Source organism: Paralichthys olivaceus, chromosome 16, assembly GCF_024713975.1.
Source record: "Paralichthys olivaceus isolate ysfri-2021 chromosome 16, ASM2471397v2, whole genome shotgun sequence".
NCBI lineage: Eukaryota > Metazoa > Chordata > Actinopteri > Pleuronectiformes > Paralichthyidae > Paralichthys > Paralichthys olivaceus.
This window is the reverse complement of record NC_091108.1, coordinates 7,702,148-7,722,319: the sequence shown is the minus strand read 5'-3', so window position 1 is coordinate 7,722,319 and position 20,172 is coordinate 7,702,148. Positions and strand designations below refer to the sequence as shown.

Here is a 20,172-nt window from a genome sequence, read left to right as displayed (position 1 = left end):
AAAGTGCACTTTAATCGTATGAAGCCACAATTCCCAAGGGTTTGTGCTTATAGGAAACATGTTTATGAAATAAAATAGTCTCCTTTCAAATTATTTGCTTTGGCCTGAGTGAGTTGAATTATATCCAACGTTCCCTTTGCATATTTATTGGACATTCAACAGGATTCAGCTGATGCAGCTTCAGTGCGACAGACATAAAATAAACCCAAATGCAGTCCACTTTACTTCCATCAGGAGAAACTGTTTAATAATGGCTCTTATTAGTGGGTGGAGGAGCCATAACGCTTTGAAGTAACCAATGGAAAATGTTTCTCATGTTGAACCAGGATGTGATCAATGTAATCAACTTAGAAATGTTCCCTCTGTTTTCACTGTTGAACACATAGAGATGTTTTAAGGAAATAATATACAAATGAATACTGTTCAGTACTGCACTTCATTATCTGTTCTTATAAAAAGAGACATCCCAACTTTCATTCCTTTGGCGATAGTGTTTAATCCTAAATTTCCCATAATGCAACACGTTGTGTTTTTATCGTTGTCTGGTAAAAAATGTCTTTGGTGGACGCAGAGGAAACTGTTTCGGACTTGGACTGAAGCTCTCAGAATTTCCAACATGATTTGGCGGAGATAAGAACTGTTCAGAGTCACAGTCTAGTTTGAATTATAATTTACTCTGACAATATTGTTGGATGAATTTAAAATCACAATTTCAAGATGACGTGATAGTGAGATGTGTAGAATTGACAGGGGTGATATCATGATCATTCATTCTCAAACCATCATTGTGTTTTTTGATGGTATTCTCTGCATCATTATAGATTTTACATAATAAATGATGAAGCAATGTTAAGACGGTGCTGGTAGCCTCGGGCTGTCATGCCAGTTTCTTATTTTTAGCCGAGGTAATGACTGGTGAAAACAATTCAATATGGACGCAGGGGAGCTCAGGGCAAACAATCCACAAAGAAGTGCAGATGTGCCGCTCGCCTCTGGCTTCGGTTACAGTTGCAGAACAGCCAATCCACTGTCTTGACTTTCATGCAGTTGTCGACTATCAAAGACAATAATTGTCACAACAAGCCTTTATTAGGCTGCATCAAAGCCCCGGCTAATTGTTTGGGGATGTATAACTCAAGAGTCCTGGGGGTTCTGGGCACAGGCAGTAGTTTCTGCTCCACTTCACTCCGGCCTGAAACTGCATCTACATTCATATTACATAACCTATAGCAGGCACACGCTCAGGGCATCTTCCCTTCCATTACTCCAAACTATATTTACATGTCACTGTGCCAGCGACGCAGCAGTTGTCTCCTCCATCATAAGGATAATTACTTGATTGAGTCACACGAGTGCTGCGTTTAAATTCTGCACAATGCTGGCAGAAAGCAGGGATGGATAGCCAAGGATTCAACTGAACAGATCTTATTATTTCAATCTGTGGCAAATGTCAAATAGCTCAGCGTAACTGACCAGACGTAATGCATCACATAGTCCGTCAACAGCGATCACTGCTGTTTACTACTCGCTTGGAAAAAGATGCAAGACCTTTAACAGGAAAAGTCAAAGAGCAAGAATGAGAGATTGATTTTAATTCAAATTAATATTTTCTTTCCTTTCACGTGTGTATGTACAAATATATAATTACAATAACACCATGATACATCATTTACAGAGACATTAGCTTCTTTTTCACAAATAAAAATGCATTTCCTTTCATTTGTAAGGCAACATGGGTGGTTCAACAGAGAGCTTTCAATAAATACAGCAGGTCAAATGTTCAGTTCCAAGTCACCAAAAACTGACATCACACGAATCGAATACATTTGATCATGTACAATAAATGGAGTAGAAAAGAACATTTGGTTTACAAAGTGCAGTGGCGACAATATAAATATGCAGACGATAAAAACTTTATGTTGGTAAACGTGGTTTGTCTCTTTGGTGAGTTTTTGATAAATTGTCTTATTAATTTGATTATGTATAAAAATGTTCACAACTATATATATTTTTTTTATGTTTATGATGGCAATGGGGGGTTTGCAGGGTTACAGCTGCATGAAATAAAGTAAAATATTCACATTAAAATCACATGAACAACATTTACCATGAGTCTTGAGCAGCATGGTGTTGTAAATAAAATGTACAAAATACAAATTTGAAGAGTATGTTTTAAAACAAATGTCCTGTACAACACCTTAAAATACATTTCCAAAGTTTTGTTTCACATTGTCTTGTTCTGTAGATCCAGTTGATATTATTCCTGTATCAAACAATTAAAAAAATATAGTTAAATAAGAAACAAGTAAATAAATAGAAAACAAACTGGGATAAATCATAATTTTAAAAAAAAAACAAAAAGAGAAATATTTGTATGTACATTCTTGCCAAGAGTTGGCTGCACGCTCATGTGGGATTTGGTGAAAGTGAACTTGCACCAGTTTCAGTGGTGGAAACAGTCCGTCACATGAATGTTGGGAAACACACAGAAACATCTGCACTGAAGCTCGTACGTCAGGTGTTTTGATCACTGATATAATATTCTCTTCTTGCAGAAAACAGGTATTTTTGTGTGTCACTGCACACATGGTCGTTCACAGTCTGTTTGAGCAGCTGCAGCAGATGTGAGAGTTGACATGTTGATCTGACCGGAGTAAGTGTGCAGGGGAAGCAATCGGTGCTCACTTTATCAGGCTCCTCTCTGCTCCAGCCAGCGGCTTACAGCTGTGATGCTGATTACGAGAAAGCTGCAAGGATCTCATAGGGCTAAAGGATTTTTTAATCTGCTTCCACCGTGCCTCCCTGATAAATCCATGCATGGCACATTACACACACACAGTATACATTACATAAATTGCTTTAAAATAAATCTCATCTTTATTCTTCCGGAGGAGAGCTTTAATTTGGGGCTGTCCACCAACCATCATCCTCGGGGAGATTCGAACACATAACGTTTAAATCGCTCTTTATGTTCATTCCCTCCTTCTCTGAGGAGAAAAGGGCAAAATGCATCAAAGGGGAAAGATAAAAGCAGAATCAAACATCCGGAACAAAGCATTCGAGAGGAGGTTCGGTTTGTGAATATCCATTCAAAATTTTTTTAAAACAACATGGTATGAGATTCAAAATTCAGCACTGTATTAAAGAACAGAATTAAAGGAGAAGCCTCCTCTGAGGAAACATTATAAAGGCTCCATTAGAATGGCTTCTTTATATAAAATAGTCTCACTGACCAAAGCGTACACTTGTTCAGATTGTGTAATGATGAATACCAATTTTTCACATCTCACTTTATCACACTGCAGAGAGCAGTGGCTCTTTCAAACCCTTCTCCTTTTAATTTCTATAGTTTTTTTTAAATATTTAATTCAGGTGATTCACCTCGTTCCCCAAAGCTACGTTCGCAGCTGTCAGAAGCAGCTGTTGGAGCAGTTGATTCGAAGAGCATTTTTGCATTTTGATGTTCGTCGCACTAAATACAAATGGCTGTCTGGCAACACGTGAATGCATATTAGTCAAACTCAGTCCCTCAACGTAACAATGGACCCACATGCCTGCCAGTGTGTGAAGTATCCTTCTCCAAATCCTGCAGGATTCTCTTGCTCCTCTAATGGCCACCAGGCAGTAAGATGACAATAAGATACAGATGAGACCTAAATCTAGTGAGAAGAGAAACTTACATGTCCATTTTGTTTCATTTGCAGTTTATGTGTGATTTTTGTTGCTATTCCTCAACACACCAAAAGATAAAATATCCTGGAGCTTCAGAGACATTGGACACACGTCTGAGGAATCAGCCTGTTCTGTAAATCACTGCGTTGTGTTGAAGAGTGAGTAAGTTCCCTCGGAGGCTGCGAGGAGATTACAGGATGTTCTTGTTGCCCCTGGTCACACAGCTGTGGTCTGTTTGATGCTGTGAAAGCTGATCCTGGTCGGAGACGTGGGGATGGACATGGCTCGTGCCACTCGCACTCGGAGAGCGTGGTTGTCCTGCCAACGGTGCCACCGCTTCCTTACTGCTGAACGTACCTGAGAGGTTCAGGGTAAAAAGTGGTTATTGTACGCAGGGCAACTTGACTTCAACTTCAAACCCTGAAGCTGAATTTACTTCTGCAAAGGATTTAGTCAATTTGTTAGTTTGGCAAAGGGATTGATAAAAAACTAGAAAACAGATTTTAATGAAACTTGATGGAAGGATGGGACAATAAAGAACCCATCAAATTTGAAGGTGGATTTAAACAAAGGGCAGATTCAACATTTCTCCTAAGCTCTTTAAGTAATAGTTGCATTTGGGCAACTTTCATGCAGAAAATTAGATGAGAATATCAGTAAAATTGTCATGTTAGACGATTGAATATTAAGTTCATAACCCGGATACATGTTATCTTAACATAATGACTGGAAGCACCAATTTGCATATGGTGTGGTAACAAGTTTAATTAGCCTTAAGAATGAATAAGACTAGCAGGCATTTTGAAGCACACCCAAGAAAAGTCACAAAATCTACATCAGCGGTGAATCAAAACAATCAAGAAATCCACACAGTCACTTTGGCCATTTGACATCTTGAACTTCTTCACAGCTCCTCCTCAAGTGAACCGCCTCTCCACCCCTGAGTTTCATTTATCCTGGGTTTGGGCGAGAGCTCTGAGAGGGTCCCTCACAATGACCAACAAATGTCTAATCTTCTGACGGCAGTTATGACTTTTGAATCCAGCCATTTATTATTATTTTAATTTGATTAAAATGACTCAAGCTTCAATAAAAGTTTTTAGTAGGAAGCTCATCAAGGTGCTAAAACTTTCATTGATGGAGTGGAAATTGTTGTAACTCATTTCTTCATCTTTCATTTGAAAGTTTCCTCATCCAATCATTTGAACTTTGAAAATTGTAATTAGGAGGTTAATTAAAAAAAATCAGCTGAACTAATCTCATGAAATTCATTTGTGATTTTATTAAGATCATATATCAAAAAACACATTTCACATGTCTCCTGAAAAACTTACCTCTCCATTTAGAAAGCAGTAAAACACAGACACGAAGAACCCCTGCAGAACAGGACACATTACAGTCAGGAGTAATGCAGCTTTGTGTAATGGCATCTTAATTTGTCTGAGGAGAATTCATGGTAAATGATCTGCATTTATACAGTAATTTTCTAGTCTGTCGGCTATTCAAAGAGATTTCAAATGTATTTCTCATTAACCTGTTGGCACACACTCATTCATACGGCATTAGGAGCAGGGTTCCAGCGTCTTGCTCAAGGACACTTCGACACACTCAGCAAAAGCCAGCAAACCTTCTGATCCCTGGACGACTCCTCTATCTCCTCTGAGCCACGTAAGGAAATAGATTTATGCTTTTCTCAATCTTGTCAAGCAATAGTTCTCGACCAAAGAGGAACTTCTTTAAATCTGTCCTCCTACTCGCTCATTGAAGCAGAGAAGATAGATAGATTAAAAGAAAAAAGACCACAGAGCAGGAATCATGCCCACGTGGCCCCGTTAATCCTGACGGCTGAGAGCTCTGAACATGAGGCAGGAGGGTTAGTTCTGTGCAGAGCCAAGATGCTCGTTCACATCATCTTCCCACAAGTGGGCTCACGGCCTGAAATGTCACCCTGAAAGAAGTGATACAACTTGGCGATAAGATGAAATCAGTATGATTCACACACACACACTGTTCACTTTACTGACAGTGAGTGTGTGCAAGGTTTTCTGGGCCAGCGTCACATGATCCCCATCCTCACCTGAAACGACTGTAGAAAGGAGTTGAAATAGATGAAAACGATCTGTGAGATGTCGTCCTCCCCCGGATTCACAAAGAAGAGCATGTAGGTGATGCCCAGCAGAGGAAGCAGGACCAGTGTTGCTTTCACCGCTTTTCTGTGAAGACAAGGATACATCTATGAAATGAGTCATGTGAGAATGTGGATTTCATGGGAGTTTTTAGAAAATGCATGATCCTGCCTCAAGAAGTGGCCGGAAACACACACCCACCACCAGAGCTGTGAGAGTCACAGTTTTCTCTTTTGCAATGTGTGAAATACTTCCTATTTAAGACACACATTAAAATGCAGTGTAACTCTTTATAAATACTAATTAAATCATTTACTTGTGCTTTGAAGATGAGATATAAGCTATAAAAACCTTTTGATTATGTTTGTCTCTTCTTTCCAGCAATTATTAGTTTACATTAATTACTGTGGTTGTATGTCTCCGCCAATCAGTGAAGTTTCAGTTTATATTTTTTCTTTTTTACAGTCAACATTTCTTTTCCAGACTCATGAGGTCACTGTGATCTTTGACCACTGAAATCTAATCCGTTGATCTTTAATTCCAAGTGACAACTGCTCAAAATGTGAAGAAATCTTCTAAAGGGAGACTTCAGATATGATCAAGAGACCAAACATGCTTCGTGAGGCCTTGACCTTCGATCTTTTGACCACCAAAATTGAATCAGTTACTCCACGTCTGAACATTTGCACTTAATTTTGAGAGGATTTTCTCAAGGTGTTCTTAACATTACACATTCATGAGGCAAACAAGGATTGTGTGAGGTCCCAGTGACCTCGACCTTTGACCTCTGATAGGAATCAGTTCATCCTTGAGTTCAACTGAAGGCTTCTACCAAATTTGAAAGGATTCTTTGGAGATGTTCCTGAGATAATGTGTTCACGAGGCTTCGTAAGAACCAAAATCTAATCATTCCATCCTCGAGTCCAACTGAAAGTTTGTCCCTGAGATTTCCTGTTCACAACAATGGGACAGACGAACATCATGAAAACAGATATAGTCCCCAGCATAAGACTATGTCTACCTAATAGGCCCATAGGTTGTCGTCAAAAGTGTTAATTAGTCATAAATTGTCAGATTTAATGGATTTGGTTTTGATGATCAGAAGGTTGAAGAATCCATTGAAGGGTTATTTTTACAATGAAGAAGTGAAATGCATTAAGAGGATAAACACCAACCCAAGGGATTTTTCAATAGAAAATCTTTCTTTTTGTGTTTCACTCCCTTGTTTGTACTGAAACAGCTCTGGTAACAACCAGCAGCGTTTTGAAGGAGCCATGATGCTTTAACTTAAGGTAAACAGTTTATGCTCCAATCCTCCACTCACTTAATTAAATCTGAATCGCTGACAGCAGCATATCTGTCACAACAACCATGAATCCCACTCCAGCCTGGAAAGCCTGAGGTGAAGCAGCCTGAGGCGCAGTAACAGCAAACACCACATAATCCCAAAATAATCTCTAAAGGAGACAGACACAGTTGATGCAGCAAAAAAACAAGCACACAACTTCAGGGGTCAGAAACACAACCTGACAACATGAAGTGGGACTCGACTCTCTCACACCAAATCTCTGCCTATTTCTCAGTCATCAAGTCCTGATAGACACATGAGAGCTTCCCCACCTCTCACTCATCTCTCCTCCACCTCAAGTGGTGTCTCGCAGTGTAACCACACTCAGCTCAATTTGTTTGTCTAGACTCCATTTTCTGTTGTAATATTTTGTACCTCGGTCCAAAGTGCTGTCTAGTTTCTGCCTACGGCTCTCTGGCAGACAAATGAAACACAATATATTACATGTCACCTTTCATTTTCAAGGAAACTGTCAAGCACATGAATTTGTCACTTTATTGTATGACAGTGGGAGAGTTTTGAGGAAACATAATGAACAATAACAAAGTGATGTGTCAAACAAGATTTTGACCAAAAATGAATTGTGGAGTGAAACACGGGGGTTGACGCCTCAAAGCAAGACGGTTCTCCAATAAATCCCTGTCTTTTAAATGTGGAGTTTGCATGTTCTCCACATGTCAGCTTCCTCAGAAAGACATGCAGATTGGTGGTTAGGTTAAATTGAGACTCAAGCTCCTTTTGTGCTCGTCAAACAACACCCGCTAACATCTGGCTTTTATCTGCAATGGATATAATCAACATTCACTCCTGCTTTTTATTGGCTGTGATGGGTAGTGATGGAAACATGACACCCAGGTGAAAGCATTAATTTGGCCAGACAGCGAGGTGAGAGAGCAGCTCAGTTTTCAATGAGTTCTTGATGTAGGATATTTCCAGGTTTACCCGCAATTAAAAAAAACCTGCACATACAAGATATACATAACTTTGGTGTAAAAGAGGTGTTAGTTGTCTGTAGGTGTGAAAGGTTGTTTGTCTGTGTTGTGATACGCTGGCGACCTCTCCAGGTACCCTGCCTCTTTCCTAAAGTCAGCTGGGGCTGCAGCGAACCCCACGACCCTCAAAGTATCAGCGCCGTAGATAACATATGGATGATTGAACGAAACACATCAAAATATGTTCTTAACGTGATTTACTGTTTTCATTCACCGACAATAACTGCAATTGCAGCCAATATGTAGCAAAGACATCAATAATAAATCTCTAGTATTAAGGTGCTTTGCAGTGATTAGATTTTCTTGTTATTAATATCAGATCTTTTGATCCACAAATACCCCAGAAAATATTTGCTGCTCAGGCTCAGAGATTTGTATGGAATCGAAATAATTCTAAACAAACAGATTAGTCCGATTTCTAAACTGGTGTGAAAACACATTTCCTCACTGTATGTCGCCAACACAAAGCAAAACAATTGTTTTCTATAGTGTACAGCTTCCCGTGTAGGACCAACTCACCTGTATTGTATCGTCTCAGATGTAGTCGAAGCTCGTAGTTTGGTCATAAGAATTCTCACTATGTTGAAGAGGAAAACAAAATTTATCTGAGGAAAGAAGACAATAAACAGACTTTATAAAACAAAACAAAGAAAATAAATTCAATTCAATTCAAGATGTTTATTGTCATGTACACAGCAGATAAACACAGTTTACAGCATGTCATGAAATTCTTACTTTGTTTTTCAATCTCCCAGCATACAAATATTATAAAATAAAATAGTATTAAAAGAAATATATAGAAATAGAAAATAAAATGATTGCATCTTAAAAGTGAGGAACAGAGGGCGAGTCAAAGAGGAGCCCAGGAATCAGAAGGGGTCACCATACTCTACGTGCTGGTAACAGCTTGTACATGACCATTAGTGAACACATTTGTATGAATACTAACTCTAATAATCAGGTTTCAGACGTGTGAAACTGCTTTAAACCAGCAAGAAGATTAATTCTACCTTTCAATGACCTGGTTGCAGGATAGAAATGACTTTCATTATAAAACCATTTTCATCTCAGGGCAGATTTTTTTTTCATCAGTTTACCCCTACAGGCATACACCAGTGATGAATCTGATGTTTGTGTTGTGTTATATGAATGAATGGTTCTCATAAATAATGCGGAAATAATGGGTGATACAGGGAAATGGCTTCCTGCATTGTTACTTACCAGAAGCACAAGAATAACTGGTCCCTGATAAATATAATCCATATATTTTCCCGGTTCTTTACCAAACCAACATCTGTTGACAAGAGAGGAGAGAATCATTATAGCAGCTGATTAAGGACATTTCAGGAAAACATTCGGGGGAACTTATTTGATTACATACTGTTCGTTTTCATAGTACAACTTTCCAATAGCCCAGGCTACGATTATAGGAAAGGGAATACCTGTAAAATAAAGAAGATAAATGTAAGCCAGGAGCAACATTTAATTAGTGTCACAGTTCATTAAAGACACAATTATTAATCCTCTGCCTGACTTGCAAATCAGGCATATTTATCAGACATATTTATCAGACTGATAAATATGCCTGATTTTCTTTTAACCGAGATCCATTGATTGTTTACATGTTGAACAACTGCACAACAATTGTGAAAAGAAAAAGTTCCTAATCAAACTAATTTTTTTGAATAATATATTAACCCACAGTGACAAAACAAGAAAACAGCTTGTGGCTGCTGAACACAGACCACACTTATTCTGCTGGGATCAGCAGGAGTGACATGTTGTGAGGAGAGGATGGTGGCTCACTTGGCTGCAGAGCTTTTATTTAATCAGATCTGACTTAAAGATCAACTGTGGTTGAATCTTCTGTGATAAAATAGTGTTTGAACTTGGTGTGCAGCCATTCTCTCTTCAAAACAGATTTCAAGGATATATATAAATTACTGACTATAGCTTTTTTCCCTCTGGAACACTTGCGGCTATCTTTTCTATTCATATGGCTGTTGTCTGCACCTCAGAGCTTCAATATGTTATATTAACAGTTCCCGAACTGTGCTGCTCCAGAACCTTTTGGCTGATTCTTTGGCAGCGTGCTCAGATGCAAGTTAAACAGGCAAAGTGCTTTTGGAATATCTCGCCGCTTCACCCCAGAGCACTCAGGACAGCAGTTCAAGGAAAAACCTTTTAAACAAGCCGTCGCTACTTGACTCTCCACCTTGCCAGGGTGCTGACAAGCTAACTGAGCAAAACATCTTCCAGCTAAAGTACACAAATCAGACAAGGCGACTGAGAGCTGCGTGGCCCGAAACGTTCAGCTTTCTGTCCAAAGGGTTTCTGCCAAAAAGGTGAAACAATCAGAGAAAAGCCCTTTAATGGAGATGAAAGAATGCAGGTCCAAACTTATTCTGACCTCAGCTAACATCTGGCCTCTCGTAGAAGATTAAATCTGACCTGTACTTTCATAATTTAGTAGTGAATTCAAGTTAACACACTCTCAAAACTTTCTTTACTGGCTTGTGGTTCACTGAAGGCACTAGCTATTTCAAATATGGAATAATACGATGAATATTGATAATTATGTAATTTATTTTTGTATATGTATATGGCTGTAAGTGCAGCATAGCCCTTGTATCTACTGTACCAGAGTCATAACACATCTTTTTTAAAATTCGACATATTGAAATTAATAAATAATAAATAAATTAAATAATATTATAATATCATATCAATATATATATATATATATATATATATATATATATATATATATATATAAAATTACAATATTCTTTTTTGAATTCTTCTTTAGCATTTTTTTTTCTTGCTGCAGTGACGTATGAATCCCCATGGCAACCATTAACTCTTATCTTTAGTTAAGGAGAAATTATAATATTACTTTCACAGATTAGTGTCATAGAGTAGATGATGGGCATTAATTGCAGAAAATTAAAATACTATTTTTCAAGTTACTGTGTGTTAAAAATACATTTAACAGGTTATGAAGTGCAGATGAGTTGCTGCAGAGGTCATATCATCCTGATAGGAGAGCGTGTAAGTTACATTTCAGTGATATTTTAGTCATTCAAACAAGATTGATATGTTTGAAATGTTCCTCTGCTTATTTCTATTTTGAGGCCAATATGAGCTTCGTAACCATGTTATCAAACTGTCATGCTGATAATATGTGATCTGTGATACATTCATATTTCATTGTCTTGTTCAACGCTCCGCTGAATCATTTGAGTAAAGTATCTGTCTCAGAGAGACAGTGAATCATGGTTCCATGGGCAATTTTCTGCCTCAACATCAAATATTCTGACACTGGTTTTGACTCCATCCAATTTAATACTTTGCTTCCTCTAATAACTTCCTCTAATAATAACTTAGTTTGCAGGATTTTGACGTGTTCAGGACAGGACATCCGCTTCAGGACAATCAGCCAAATAAAAAGATATTTCCCACACGTCAGTGCTGTTCTGTTCTCCACTTCACCCGCTGACCAGCTGCCAATTACGTGCTTTCACTTGTGGAAAAGTGCTTTCACTTGTGGAGAAGTTCACCCTGAACTGGGCAGATAAAACTATGGTCCGGCTGTTTGACAATCAAGTTTTCCTTTAAACATTTTAAATGTGGGGATCTCTGTTGGTCCGTCTCCTGCTGTCTGGCTATAGTTCGATTTTTTTGACAACCTCTCTGGAGGTGTTAAGTACAAACTTGACAGAGATCGGTTTTGTGAACTTTGTTTGATATTTAATCATCTTAAAGCTCCTCCTCAGACTCCTCACTGTGAACTGCTCTGCTGCTTTTCCGAGACGTTGCCGTTAGCGCTGTCACAGAAGCTGCTGACAAGAGAAGCTCCAACTGAGCCCAGGACTCAGACACGCAACCCATGTGACACTTGCTGTGTTCACACAGTCAAATGATGTTTTCCAATTTCAACGTTTATTTAATACGACAATTGAGTTGTTTCAGTTGTCTTTTTAATACATACGGTTCAAATAACCACCATCATGCATTGCTTTGACACCAGCTTCATGCAACCATGTCCTCCCCGGACCACCAACAGTGATTGAACTTTGTAGAGACTATATCTTTTACCTCTGTGGGGTTTTGTTTTGCATTTAGTTTGGATGGCACCTGATGGTAGCTAGCCGCAGAGCTGTGGCAAGTAATAGTGCTGATTGGCTATGATTTGTTATTTAGCGACAAAATACAGAGATAAGAGGAAAGAAGCAGCGTGCTTGTACATCAAAGTGCCGGAGAGAGAATCTCAGGATGATATCTAATGACATGTCTATTCTGTTGCAAACTATTACCCACCAGTGTGGCGGCTGAACTTCTAAGATTTACCCGGCGAATGGAAAATCTACTCAGATTTGGCTCTCGGTGGGTGCTCATGTGGGACCCTGTTTGTAAGCGTCAAAATAACTGACATCAAGCATCAGAGCCTTCTTTAAATGGACCGTGAGATTGTTTTATCTCTTTTTTCCCAGGTTAGGCATGAACTCGCACCCTGTGTATTGAACAGAACCCAGAGCTGAGTGTTGGTGAGAGCGATGCACAGTCAGCAGGTACATACTCACACCAGCCGATGAAGAGGAAGACCCACTTCCTGAGCTTATCAGTGGAATAAGTCATTACGATGGCTGTGTGGAGGAAACATCCTTCAACAAACATCCAAAAAAAGTTGGTCACCACAAAGTAGTTGTATATTGTCGTTATTAATCGACACCACGGCTGAAAGAGAGAAACAAAAGGACAAGATGCAAAGTCTTTAAAAAGAAAGGGACAGTTTTCCTCTTATGATTCTATCAAGACAATCTTTTTAATTACTTTCTGCACTCTTGAGTAAAAATGCGTTTCATGAGACACGTGTGCCGTTACCTCATTGCTCTCATGAATATTGTGGTCTATCAACTGAAGCAAAAACCACATAACATTCCTCAGTATGAAGGTGGTGATCAAGTTCCAGTGGATGATGTTTCGAAGACATCGAATGCTCCTGAACCACGAGACAAACAGAAGAGATGTTAGATGATCACGTTTTCATGGAGACAGTTGTCATAGCAAAATGTATATAGTGGAGTCAGAGCAGACATTTTATACTGAGTACTGTTTAAACATGTAAGAAGAATTAATGTTTTATTGCTTACGCTGCTATTTCCACATGTAAAAAACTAACGCATTGTAAAGTTGTATTTGTATTTTTGAATATGTCACAGACACATAACTATAAATATTCTTTCCAAATAGTACATGTTAATCTTGTTACTCATGAGAAATAGAGAAATGAACATCCTGTCTGACTGACCACTCTGAAGATCATGTAAATGTACTACTCTGTTATTCTATTTTTATTGCAGAGGAAAGAAATCGCTGTCACGACCATTTTTGTGTAATTATGAGTTGCCTCACAAGCCGGATCAAAATGCCTCACGACCGGAAGGCCGGAAAATCCCCACCCCTGCTCCAAAGAGCTATTAAAACATGAATACTTAGATTTTAAGGCTTTTATGAACTTTTTTAGTTTGGACAAGGTTAAAAAAGCATTTCCCAGATAATTTTCTATGTTGTGGACAATAAACATCCAAGGGTTGTTGTTGAATGGGCCATGAAATCTTAAGAGACTTAAATCTGGAACAAAATATTGACTACTTTGTTCTTTAATCTCTGGAGATCAATATTTGCTTGGAAGCCAACATTGACCAAAACCTATTGCACAGCACAGCTGAGGCCGTTTGATGCTCGTTATATAAAGGTGTGTGTGTGCGTGCATGAGTGTGTGTGTTTCTGTGTGTGTGTGTGTGTGCGAGCGAATGTGATGAGAAGTGTTGTGAAATAAAAATTATGCTTTTTCTACACCTGACTGCCTCAGCTGAGCCGCTCTACAGACATCTATTCATTTGACATAAGCGAGTTAATGATAAGCAGTCCAAGGCTACTGCAGGACACATTTAGAGATGCACTATTTCTGTACTTGCCTTAAGCACAAGAAGAGAATGAAGGCCACGACTAGAGCTCCCACAGAGATACAGTGGCCAAGGTAGTTGATGATGAGCGCTACTTTATAATGCATCGGATACTTCCTCTGGAAAGACGACATGGGAGTTACTTATTTGATGCACAGACGAATAACAGGACAAAGAAAAGAGCTGAGTGGATAGTGTGTCTACAGTATCAACCTGTCGAGGCTGCACTGTGATGTTAGAGATAGTAAATAATAAAACTTTGAGTGTATTTCTAAAGAAAATTTAGAGAGCCACTGAAACCCCCCTTGTAGGACGTATTTATCAACACCAAAATACATTGTCGATCAATTGATATCCTGGAATAATAATGTAATAAATAAAAATAATGAATTAAATTTAATTTAATTAAAACAATAGAAGATAGTAAAAAATGTAGAATCTCATATGTTTAAAGATATATACTATACAATTATATAAAAGCTCATAATTATACTGAATAACTCAGAAATGAAAATAAATGAGGCTGGCACACTTCAGATGTCTTGGCTTAAAATTGAGGTGAGAAAATAGAGGGAGACCCTGAAACACAATAGTCAGAAGACATGATGTGAGCTTATCAGGCCAAAACTCATCACATACAATCCATCAGTGTTACACAGAACCCTCAGGCTCTGCTAACAAGGACACGAGCAAGACTGTACATACTGTACTGCGTTTGTGAAGTTGCATGTTTTAAAACGCAATGCAGTCATAGCCGATTGGTTGTCTCTGCGTGTCATTGGTGTAACGGGCATTTAATGGGACGAGTAGCAGAGAATAGAGCAGAGAGCAGGATGCTCCTGTGTCGCCACACTCACCTTCTCCTCCAAAATAGGCTCACAATTGGAGTAATTGCTCTTCAACGCCCACGTCCCATTATCCATGCACTCCCTGTAAGCACTCCCTGCAAGAAAGGAGCGATAAAACTGTAATCACAGCATCATTGTAAACATTGTTAGCATTGAACAATACTTGTTGACTTGTATTGATGGACACTTCAACAGATTTGTTTGTCTGCACAAATCATCTGCATCTGTATTCGACATCAGACATCAGGCGGCCTGCCCTCAGCCGCCTCAGTGCTGGTGCAAAACCTGTTATTTGTTGTGGCAAGGTTGGAGAAGTGTTTGCCAAGAGGGGGATGCTAAAACATCCTTTGCTCAGAGCTCAGTTCAAAGGTGAACACCACTATCTGTCTGACTCTTACACAGAATACCACTTTAGCAATACAACATTTTATTTGATGAGGGGGGAAGCAAATCCTCTTACTCTGTCGGTTTATTTGCATATCTTTGAGAAGCAGCGCTTTCCATAATCAACTTCCAAACGTTTCATTTTGCCGTTCCTCATGGTGCATTGACTGGGCGCTTTATCTCAGCTACACTGAGAAAACGGAAAAAGATTTGGGGCAGAAACAGAGCGGCATTAAATCTATTTTCTATAAAGACCTGCCACTCAAACTAATAATTATAACCACTCTGCTTCAAAGATACACATCATGTGTTCAAGTGGTTTTATTATTGTGCAGGAAAACTCTCACTGATTAGGCTCCTGTCAGATTTATAGAGTTTTTAAAAACCCACATTAAAAATAACAAATTCAATTCATCTTTTAAATTGTATTTTACCAAACAATATTTTCCACAGGTCGAGGTCCCCTCATAAAAAAAACATTTACAATAGTTCTTGATTTGTATTTTGGATCTGCACCACATTGAACACGATCATTAATATCCTTATACCTCAGTATTAGAGGCTGACCATGTTAATGTTTGACATTCACCGACATGAAAACACTTAGTTTACAGAAAACATGCACATTTATGTTTACATTCAAAAGGTTTTTCAAAAGTTCTATAGACTAGATTTGGTTGCATTTGCATTTATTGATATTGATAACAATTTATGGTTAAACTGTAAAATGTCAAGCTTCAGTCACATTTATGTGTGAGAAATCATTATTTTCTAAATATATATATTTTATATTGATTAATATACACTACACTGTATTGGAAAGTTATTTCCTATTCAAGTTGGTATCAGATGTGTTGAAAAGGACAACAGACTAATAGTGAATCAATGGCAGCAGCGGCAACAGCATCCTTTGCATTTAAATTAATGTTACACAATGTGACATTTGAGTTCAAAGAAAATGTGGCAGCTAGAAGATGAAGTAGGAAAACAAACAGAACCTTTAAAAACAAGCTCACATTAGGCTTCACTTGACTTCAGGTAGTAAGTCATTTATTTGCCAATGATTTGTGTTGCGTTTAAGAGGGAAAGTCTCAATTCTCTGCCATTTGATTCACAGCGAAGCAGCCCAGAACACGGTAGTAAATCAAAGTGAATTTAACCACTCCAGCTCCTGAATGAGGGGAATGTGTTTCCCCACGAGATGCAGTTAAACAGTCAATTGCAATACGCACTGAAAACAGACCGAGCTCGTAGTTTGACTGTTCTTGTGTGGTCCAGGGATGGGAAAGGGTGGTATCAACACGGACTCAGACAAATAAACTAGAGAATGGCCTCTGCAGATTGTATCGACAAGAAGTAATGAATTTTCAAAGCTGTTTCTGTTGTTGTATTGGGCTCCTCACACAAGGCTGGATATATATTAGATATAAGACATTCCAATACAATACAACACACGACCCCTGATTCAAGAGGTCTTTTACACAATAATGGGCTTAAGGGGAGTCGTGTGTTCTTGTTGTGCTCTATACACACTACGATGATGTATTGCTCTCTAAATCTTCTGTTTTAAGCCGTTGGTATTTACAGCCTCTTGGGTTGCCAGGTTTTAAATAAACCCTCTGGCTGCTTTATCCAGTGTGGTATTGACGTGACTCTTCAGTAAAACCTTCAATTTGACCTTCTGACCTCTGAACTTCTGGCTTTATGAATAATGTATTAACATTCATATCTACAGGCTTGATGATTCAGAGAAAGACTTAAAATCAGTTATAAATGTAGTATAACATAAAACAGAGGGTTTTTTTTTTAGCAAGCTGGTGACCTACTGTATGTTCTTTGTATTGGTAACCCATTGCAAACGGCCAGTTAAAAGGATCCTCATAAGAAAATGGGAACTTGAATTACCTCCCTACGGTTCTATGCCTCCACAGTTTCAGTCTATATAATTTTTTCAATAAGACTCATATGAGGTCAGTGTGACCTTTAGCCTTTTGACCGAATCAATAAACAAATATATATATGGAAATGAACATTTGAGCCAAATTTGAGAAGTTTCTCTTGAGGCGTTGCAAAGACACATTGACATTGTTGGCATTCATAAGCAGATAGCGTCTAAGATTTACAACAACCTACAAAAAGTCTTGCTGTTTGTATTTTGTGTGGGGAAACGTTTGACTCGTGTGGACTCATGGACTGTGAACATTGCACGACCAATGGAAGAAGGAGTCTGGGCCTGTATATATGCCGTCTACACCGGAAGCTCCAAATTATTGTTGATTGCCAGCCGGAGTAAAATTTGGTGTCAGACGATGAGATTGCCTCCTGACTCTATTATCCTTCTGTGCTTTTGTCTGCTGAGCCTAATGAAGGTACACTGTTTATTGGCATCTCCTTACAGTGCATTTGAATCCTCCCAAATCAGAGCTGTGACAAAGGTATAGTTATTTCATAGGCTCTTTTATATCATTCAAACAGTTCTGGTAGAATCAAACTGAGAGTCAGCACGACAGCATCTGCAAAATATTGGCGTCACGTCAAATCAAGAGCAACTGAAATTCCTCCAGTGTTCTCTGCCAGTCTGAGGCTCAAGCCTTTTCAGCTCTTAACAATGGCTTTCAAGCAACCCACTAATTTGCAACACTGCTATATTTGCAAAGAAATTCCTGACAACTATTATAAAAAAAGCATCTTTACGTCATGAGATAAAATCACAGCAGCAGCACAAGGTGTTTTTCTGTTAAACTTCTCGCTCTTCGGGCTAATATCACGCTGCGTTTGTGAAACAAGCGGTTATGGTGCAGAAATAGAGGAAGGGGAGCAGGTTGTGAGGTTTGTCCCTGTAAGCGATTCCACTGAGGCAGGACTAATTCAAGGCATTCGTGCAGGGAGAGCATATTTCCCTCTAACCATCTGTGCATTACGCATGATAAAGCTATTCTCTTCACTTTTTCTCCCTTAAAATCACTTAGTGACTCAGCCTCAGTTGAGTTTGGGACGGGGAGTACGTGTTAATAGCGCTGTGAGCAACCCAACACTGACCACGCTCCGCTGGTGTAAAGTCGGAGGAAAAAAAACAGCGTGATTTCCAACTGGCGCACTTCACATTGCCCACCTCCTCCTCCGGCCACCCTGCCAACTTCTCTGCTTTTCTTGGAAGCACAAACATGCACATGCAAACAAACACCGAAGGACTGTTAGAGGATAAGAAGACCGGAAGCATAAATGAGGAAAAGCGCTGCTGAAAAGTTATGTAATTGGGGTGTGTGTGCTGCTCGCTTCAATCAGGGGTGGAAAACAAAACAGATTCAATTATTAATTGTGAAATGAATTAGAAATACACATTCTCAATTACTCTGAATGACTAACCAAGTCTGTGTGACTTCTCTGCCACCGAGCTCGACCTGTTTCTTTGAGCCGATTGTTGCTGTGCACCGAACCATGGCCTCTACAACAATGCCACAGGAATATTACAGTACAGCATTTTTCACTTAAAGGTTGTGTCAGCCTGCCCGTGTTTCTCTGGTGTTTGATTGCCCTGTGCTTTAGCTGGGCATCTGTCTCGTTAGTTCTGTGTTGCTTTTGTCCTGCAGGAGATTGGTTTTCTGATCGAGTGAACTCCACATAAGGATGTGACACAACTGCTGCCGCTCACAGTCGCTCCCAAATTAGTCAAATGTTCCAGTTGTTGTGAAATAGAGAGTAAACCTTCTATTTGGATGAGTTGAGAGACAATACAATTAAAACAGCTCATGCGAGTTGTACACCTGAGCCCCTTTCAGCAGCGTTTCCTTAAAGCCGCATGAAATTTAATTTGAGCATCTGACAGAGTAAAGTAGGCCAAATCATAACGGCATGGGAATCTCATAGCTCATTTCAGTTTGACATTTCATTAAGGTGGCGGGAACTGGAGCAAAGCCGCCAAGCTATTCACGCATACGTCAGAGGGCAGGTGAGGACATGTGGGAATGAGTCAAGGGAAAACCGAGCCCAACAGCGTGGTTCACATTCATTTCCTGAATAGAGAATTTAATTATCAGCCATAATACTGTAACTCTCTAATGTAGACTCACCACAATCTATATGTTACAGTGAAACAATGCTTTACGCTCTTATAGAAGCCACTGAACTACACTACCCACAATCCTAAGGTGTAGTAGTGAGGTATCGGATTGGTGAAGCTTGATTTTCACCCTGGAAATGTTTACCACTACTGCAAAAAACATGTCTGCTCCAATCAGTTATGATCAGACCTTCCAGCGTCACTACACTATGATTACTGCACTATAAAATATATGAAATACAAACATATAAAACTACAATATATTGGAACACTTTACCAACAAGGTAAAATTTAACAATCGAGAAAACCAATAGGAAATTCACCGACTTACTTATTTCCTTCTGGAACCAGACCAGATAGAAGTGGTCAGTGTTACTCTCCACAATACCAGAGTTTGACAAAGGTTTTCTTTAACTACATAGAACTTATGATCTAGTTGTGCATCAGAACTGTAGCTGAGTCTATTCATTGATGACGTTAACATGAGTAGTGCTTCAAACGAACGATTGTCACACTCGGGGCGGGGGGGGCTTATTGTCCAGGACCTGAAGGAAGCACTAGGCCACAAATGGTCTTCATGACAACAGACATCATGTCGAGGGCCCTGAAACTCAGAGACTGGACTCGCCTGTCAAGCTTCAGGCACCGGCTGCATCCATCCATAGACGGGTGATGCAAAGTAGCCTGAGGCTCTGTGAAGAAATGCGAGTAAAATAGTAGATATGATCAAGAAACCATTTGATTTAATATTAATGTGATTGACTTTATAATAT

The 20,172-nt window shown here is 39.1% G+C and overlaps 1 protein-coding gene across 1 annotated transcript in view; it reads right to left on the bottom strand.

Moving 5' to 3' along the window:
- Nucleotides 1-1,570: 1,570 nt before the first annotated feature.
- LOC109638898 (corticotropin-releasing factor receptor 2) overlaps nt 1,571-20,172 on the bottom strand; it is a 32,902-nt gene continuing 14,300 nt past the window's right edge. Inside the window, exons 4-13 of the mRNA XM_069511677.1 lie at nt 14,965-15,050; nt 14,120-14,226; nt 13,023-13,140; nt 12,722-12,875; nt 9,520-9,580; nt 9,360-9,432; nt 8,658-8,743; nt 5,750-5,885; nt 5,007-5,048; nt 1,571-4,029 (exon numbers count right to left, since the gene is read on the bottom strand). Of these exons, the coding sequence (XP_069367778.1) occupies nt 3,889-4,029; nt 5,007-5,048; nt 5,750-5,885; nt 8,658-8,743; nt 9,360-9,432; nt 9,520-9,580; nt 12,722-12,875; nt 13,023-13,140; nt 14,120-14,226; nt 14,965-15,050 (1,004 nt within the window). The 3' untranslated portion in view covers nt 1,571-3,888. The remainder of the gene's footprint in view (nt 4,030-5,006; nt 5,049-5,749; nt 5,886-8,657; nt 8,744-9,359; nt 9,433-9,519; nt 9,581-12,721; nt 12,876-13,022; nt 13,141-14,119; nt 14,227-14,964; nt 15,051-20,172) is intronic.